The 6811-nt window shown below is 34.5% G+C and overlaps 1 protein-coding gene across 1 annotated transcript in view; it reads left to right on the forward strand.

The window, feature by feature from the left end:
- Nucleotides 1–525: 525 nt before the first annotated feature.
- The window catches only part of LOAG_16481 (RNA recognition domain-containing protein), a 7948-nt gene continuing 1662 nt past the window's right edge, over nucleotides 526–6811 (forward strand). Inside the window, exons 1-15 of the mRNA XM_020449133.1 lie at nucleotides 526–762; nucleotides 1062–1132; nucleotides 1281–1419; nucleotides 1714–1795; nucleotides 2543–2748; nucleotides 2953–3071; nucleotides 3188–3386; nucleotides 3592–3696; nucleotides 3784–3908; nucleotides 4148–4368; nucleotides 4820–4951; nucleotides 5059–5229; nucleotides 5610–5864; nucleotides 6192–6286; nucleotides 6403–6519. Coding sequence (XP_020307393.1) covers nucleotides 544–762; nucleotides 1062–1132; nucleotides 1281–1419; nucleotides 1714–1795; nucleotides 2543–2748; nucleotides 2953–3071; nucleotides 3188–3386; nucleotides 3592–3696; nucleotides 3784–3908; nucleotides 4148–4368; nucleotides 4820–4951; nucleotides 5059–5229; nucleotides 5610–5864; nucleotides 6192–6286; nucleotides 6403–6519 — 2256 coding nt within the window. The 5' untranslated portion in view covers nucleotides 526–543. The remainder of the gene's footprint in view (nucleotides 763–1061; nucleotides 1133–1280; nucleotides 1420–1713; nucleotides 1796–2542; nucleotides 2749–2952; nucleotides 3072–3187; nucleotides 3387–3591; nucleotides 3697–3783; nucleotides 3909–4147; nucleotides 4369–4819; nucleotides 4952–5058; nucleotides 5230–5609; nucleotides 5865–6191; nucleotides 6287–6402; nucleotides 6520–6811) is intronic.

Below are 6811 nucleotides of genomic sequence, written 5' to 3' on the forward strand. Positions count from 1 at the left end.
GAAACGTATGGGAGATAATTTTAAAGAATGTAAATTGGTTAAATGATTTACACTATTGTTGACATTTATTTACAACAAGTAATTTTATTTATTTGTTTGGGGTATGGTTGGAGTCTCGCGAATCAGAATTCGCGACAAATGCTACTCTGAACAAAACACCTCCTAAAAATAAGCCTCGGCAGGTTTTCTTTTTTTTGGGGGGGGAGGTAAGGAGGTAGAGAGAGAGAGAGAGAGAGAGAATATAAGGCTCTACCCTACTTTTTTCTGTCTTATTTCCGGGAGAATCCGGTATTACTTGGAAACTAACCAAGACATTCCTTTTCATACTGACCCTATAAAAAAAAGCTTCTCTATCAATCGGTAATATCGAGAGAGCTAAGGGTTGTGCGGTGGTGGAGAAGTATGACATTTTCAAACTGTCTGGAAATATCTCCTTAGAAGTTGACTTTTTATTGATTGTTTTATCTTGTTTCATTTGAACTGTGTTGTATTATTTATAAGAGTAGCCATTGGTATTGATGTTTTATGTTTTAGGTCAGAGGAATGAGTCGATTGATTGTTAAAGGGTTGCCATCGAATTGTACCGAAGAAAAGCTACGGGATCACTTCGGCAGTTTTGGAACAATCACTGATTGCTCACTGAAATACACCATAGATGGGAAATTTCGTCGTTTTGCATTTGTTGGATTCGAAACGGATGGAAATGCCCAGAAAGCACGTGAGAATCTGCACAACACATTTATGGGAGCATCGAGATTGACGGTGGAAATTACATCATATTTTTTTTTAAGTTAGCTGACATTGTCGTAGCGAATTTTTATGACAATCAGAATGTAAATCTATTTTCGGGCTAAGTTATTACTGCTTTGGGATTGAAGTTATATCGCTTGAATATATTGGGATTTAGGAATAGTTGTGTTCGAAGATTGGAAATTTTCTAATTGCATCTTGCTTCACTCTTTTAACGGGTTGTTGTTTTATGGTTATTATACTCTTGCAAGTAAAATTACGAAGTACTGTTTTTGTTCCGTAATCCTTCCGTAAAATGATTCTCCTTCCAGGTAGAAGAGTGTAAGCCGTTTGGTGACGACACAAAGCCAAGAGCATGGAGTAAATATGCAAAAGGAAGCAGGTAATATAGCAGTATTCCTACGGAAGTTTAATTTTTTCTTTTTTTAATTTAATTTACAAAGTTCCTTATCAAGGTAACCATGCCCTCTGCAAAGAAATATTTATTTATTGTTCTTTTGCTTTTTTTTAATGGGTTTTGGCATTCGTAGTGCTTACAAACGTTTGCATCCTGAAGAAGAAGAGGAAAAAACGAAGGAGATCGTTTCAGTAAAGGATAGTTCACCATCGCCCAAGAAAATGAGAAACGAAAACGATGAAGAATTTCATGATTTCATCCAAGTGCAGAAGGTTGATACTTTTTGAAGAGTTAATTTCTTTTTGTTAAAACTTTTCCCCCATTTATTTATATTCGAAATTATGAATGTTGTGCATTTTTGAATGAACAGATCAGAAGTAGTCGATAGGGGCATAAAAAATATTTTTGCTTATTTTTTGAATTCTTGGATTTCCAATTTCGTTTCCGGTTTTAAGCAGCCTTGCTACTCTTGAGTAGTTTTCGAAACTCGTGATTTTTTTCAGTCGGTTTAAGCTTTCACTTCCATTGTCTTGGAATTTTTTCGCTTGCATTTTGCTTATATTCAGGGCGCACCGCCAACTGCTAGTAGCAGCAATGACGAAAGCAGTAACAACAGTCTAATGGAAGAGTTACTATCTGGAATCAGCGGTAAGTTTTTGGAGTGGACGAATGGTTGTTAGTAAAGCTACAGTTTTAGTACAAAATAAAACTTTAGGTTTCCTTTTGTTTTACATAGAACAGTCAGAGCTTTCACTCGCTGTTCTTTAATGGTGATTCTTTTGCGTCCGAAACACACATAAGCCTGTCAAGGAGGACTTACAATATCAACCGTTTAACTTTAGTTCATTTATTATTTAAGCTTTTGATAGTTCTTACTGCTCATTTCTAGCCAGCTGTCACTCGCATTTTCATGGCATGTTTGGAACTTTCAGAAATTTTTCATGTGTAATATTAATCGTCGAATGTCCCTACACAAGCGGGTGGACTGAATTAAATTTCTTTTGAAATTTTAAATAATTCCTTGGTATTGATTCATTCAATTATTGAAGCAGAGAAATACCATTTTAAATGTTTGTATATGTATGCCAATTTTTACAGTTCATTTTAAAAACTCTTCAAAAGTTTGGTGATTGTAAAGTAGAAGTATCATATAGGATGAATGTTGCTGTGTTTTATTTGCTTTTCATTCTTTTAAAGCTTTTTTATTGCCTCTAATAATTATGTAAAAGACGTTATCCATGATTTATTGTTGGATGGCATGTGAAAGTTTGTTAAGAAAGATGGAAATGCTTACATCATCAGCTTTTAAGTAGTTATCTGAGCGACCATGATAATTTATTTCCACGAATGCTGTAGTATTGTTCCTTTTTTAATTATTGCACAAATTATTTGCAGGAAACACATCTTTATCGCTGATAATAAGTGGTTTTCCAAGAACTGTTAAAGCGAAAGGGATCAAAGATTGGTTCAGTCCTATCAAGTTGAAAGGAATAAAAATTTCACGTGGCTCAACTGAAGCTATTGCTTTTGTAACGTTTTTTCAACAGTCTGATGTGAGAAAAGCACTGCGACGGAATGGACAGTTTTTCGGTGGTTCTAAGGTTCGTTCTGTTAAATGAACTTATTAATATTTGTTCCTGATTCTATTGAAGCATATTTGGTGTTTCCAGTAATTATATAAAAAACATAATGTATGATTTGTTATTAAATAGCATATGAATGCTATAAAAAAAGATGAAAAAAGATTTTTCCAATCCATTTATTGCAAGTAAGCATATCATTGATTCAGGTATTTTTTTTTTAAGCTGGAAGTAACGAAAGTATCAAGTAATCGAGTTTCTGATGACGGTATGGAAGATTATATTCACAAGACAAGAGAAGCAGAAGTTGAAGCATCGGTAGCAAAGATCCTTGAAACTGGAAGGTTAATTTACTTTTTTATCTTGATTACAATGTGTATTACATTGCACGATTAGAATTGTACTTTGAGATAGAGATCTCATCTCTTATAAAAATATTATATTTATTCAAGATTTTCAGACTCTTCGTCCGAAATCTGCCTTATGTCTGCAGTGATGAAGACCTGCGGTACCTGTTTAAAAAGTATGGTGAAATATCCGATTTACAAGTGATTATTAGCAAAAAAACAGGTCAATGTAAAGGATTTGCTATTGTCACATATGTTTTTCCAGAATCTGCAGTTGCAGCGTTTTCAGCATTAGATGGTTCAATTTTAAAGGTTAATTAAAAATTTTAAAGGTTGAAACCTCTTACAGGTCAACAATTTTAAAGGTTAAAATAAAAGAATGACGAATGCGTCATTCCTTTTTTTTTACCTGAATTTCATAGCTGTTATTGACTGGTTTATGATTCTCCCTTTTGCTCCACTTATTTAGCTTTTCTCCAAAGTCGGAACTTTTTATTTTGTTCTGGTTGACTTTCAGGGAAGAATGCTTCACATTTTGCCTGGAGAAGAAAAGCGTGAGGTGGAAGAGACTGGCATCACTGGTAAATCGGCGTTTCAGAAAGCGAAATTTGCAAAACTCAAAGTGTTTTTCTTGGAAAATATTCATCAACTAGCTTATATTACGTAGTTCGATATAGTTATTTGCGTAAGGCATATCATAATTTTTTAGAAGGATGCTGGAAAGTCTCACTCGTGGAACACATTGTTCCTTGGAGCTAATGCAGTTGCTGAAACGTTGGCTGAAAAACTGGATGTTGAAAAAAGTGATTTGCTGCTTGGACAAGGAGAAATAGGGTACATTTCCGTTCATACTGCAACGGTGAACAAGCAGTTTCTGGATTACTCTTAGTTATCAGAAAATTGAGAATCTGTTTAATATAATCCTATGAGCTAGTTGTTGTGAATAGGAAGAAAAGGAATAAATGTGATCAACATATAGTTAACTCATGTTGTGAACCATTCATTTTGCAGCTAGAAAAATAAAGAGATCAAGTTTGTCAGAACCCTTTAATCTTTTTTTAATAATTTAACAGTCCTGGTGTACGCCTAGCACTTGCGGAAACACGTCTAGTCAATGAAACTCGGGAATATCTACTGGCTAATGGTGTCTGTTTGGATGTTTTCTCAAGGCCTGCAGCAAAACGAAGTAATACTGTGATTATCATCAAAAATTTAACGACCAAGGTTGATATTGATGAATTAAAACGAATGTTCGCGAGGCACGGTCCCGTAAAGCAATTACTGATGCCTCCCGGTAAGCTGAAAAATGGTATTCAGTATGAATTAAGCGTTAGATCTTTTTTTAATGAGAGAAATAAATTCTTCAAACGATAAGTTTATTACTGATGTTTCAGTAAGAAATAAATTCTTCAAACGATAAGTGTATTACTGATGTTTCAGTAAGCGTTCTGGTTCCGCACATTTAATTCAATTTTAGAATCAAATACTTCTTAAAAATCTGGGTTACTTGTAGGGAGTGTTACTGCTATCTTGGGAATGAAAAATTCATTGATGCTCAGAAAGCGTTTAGCACGCTTGCATACACTCTTGGTGATCTTCATTGTGTCTGGTAGCCGTGTCTGAAGTAATATTGCCAACTGAAGTAGTTTTGCGTCGCGCAACTAGTGATTTCTGAAATTAACTTTCCACATACTTAATCCAGATTTTAGAATCAAATGCTTCTTAAAAATCTGAGTTACTTGTAGGGGGTATTACTGCTATCTTGGAGATGGAAAATTCTATTGATGCTCAGAAAGCGTTTAGCACGCTTGCATATACTCGATTTCGGTCTCAGCCGTTGTTCCTTGAATGGGCTCCGTATGATTTGTTTAAATCAGGTTTGTTGATTTTGAAAGATTCCAGTAAATTTTAATAATTTACTATAGAATTGATTCTTTGCAAAATAAAAAGATCATTCCTTCTTTTCCTTCCTACTTGTTTCCAGGAAAATTAGAAAGCAAAGATGAAGATAAAAGCCAGAAACAGCATAGTCTTGAAGTTCAAACTGAAAGGAATGATAATGAATTCTCAGCAGAAGATAAGAAGAAGCTGAGACGAAGCAAGAAGCACCAATTGATCAAAGAACCTACGGAAGTTGCAGAATCACAAAAAAAAGGCACGAAAACTTTAGTAAAGGATGTACTAATGTCCCCTCAAGAATGGTGGGAAATGGTGAATAAAATCAATTAAAGGACTGTTTGTTTTGATAGGTGCATTATGATTAGTTTTCTTCCGACTTAGAATGTTTTGCCTTCAGACTTCAAAAACAGTCCCCAAATCTAATTATTTATTATATTTCGTTTCTAGCTAATGTAGAGGAAAAATTCTTATGGCTGTCCAGAGATATATTTGCATTCTGTTTATTAATTAGATTTTATGAAAAGTATAGTTTGCATACGAACACTTGGCAAACCATGCCTGTCTTAGGCGCCCTTAAGTTTGCATTTAAAGATTTGAAAAAAAAGTGTAGCCATACCATCAAGTTATTGTTTTCAGCTGAATCGGTTAAAACAATCAATGAAACAATAGCGAGAGATGGAGACATGCAGCAACGAGCTGAAGTAGAAAAGTATATGGCTGAAATTAGAAATGAAGACAGCAATGATGATGCTGAAGAGGAAGATGACCGATTGCTGCCAGGAACGACATTATTTGTAAAGAATTTGAGCTTCAAAACAACTGACGAAGGGCTAAAGAATAAATTTGAATCACGATTTCGAATACGATCTGCTACCGTCTCCAAAAAGCGAGGTGATTTTTTTTTCAATATTATAATATTTGGAATGCTATGGAAATAGCTTTATCCGACGATGTAACTAGAATTATTTTTGCTGCTGTGTTTTGCTATGAAGTACCGCTCAAACAAGGATTATTCATTATAGCTTTTTTTTAAAATCATTATGTTTTTAAGCAAATGTTTAAAAGCTGCACATCGTTTTTTGGTTAGTATGAAAAATATTAAGCAGAATAATATCCACATTTCATTTTTTAACGCGTATTTGCCATGGTAACAAATACTGCGCTAGCAGTGCAATGAAGCACTGCATATGTGTTTTAAAATTTCTGGAACTCTTTCAGATGCCGTAGATCCGACGAAAGCACTCTCAATGGGATTTGGTTTTATTACGTTCTATCAGCCAGAGGATGCGCAACAAGCTATAAAGGAAATGCAGGTCCGTTTGTGGAAAACTTTTATATGATAATTTTCGTAGCTAAAAGGAAATGTTCAGAAATTTTTTTAGTTACAAGCTCAACTGTGCTATTTCTATTTTGTTTGTTTTATTTTCAGGGTGTTTTATTGGATGGTCATTGCTTGATGCTGAAATTATCTCACAGAGAAGTTGTACCTGATAAGATTACAGCAAGAAAAGGAGTTGTTGAGTTGGAGCAAGGCGAAGCTACCAAAGTAATTTTGGTTTAATTGAATTCCATTTATGGAATTGGTTTCATTTAGTTCGCTTTTAACAAAAGGACAACCATACTATGTCTCCTTTTTAATTATTATAACTGGGCATCACTCATTACCTAACTTGATAAGATTACAATATCTGATCGTTTAAACTCCTCAGTGGTCCAATCATTACAGTTGTCTCGTGAAGTGATTTCCAATGCAATTATCGCATGCAGAACTATTACAGGGCAACCTATATGGCACGAGATGAGCTGGAATGGGAAATCGAGCAACTGAGACATCAAAA

Source organism: Loa loa (assembly GCF_000183805.2).
Source record: "Loa loa unplaced genomic scaffold supercont3.5, whole genome shotgun sequence".
In the NCBI taxonomy this organism is placed as follows: Eukaryota; Metazoa; Nematoda; class Chromadorea; order Rhabditida; family Onchocercidae; genus Loa; species Loa loa.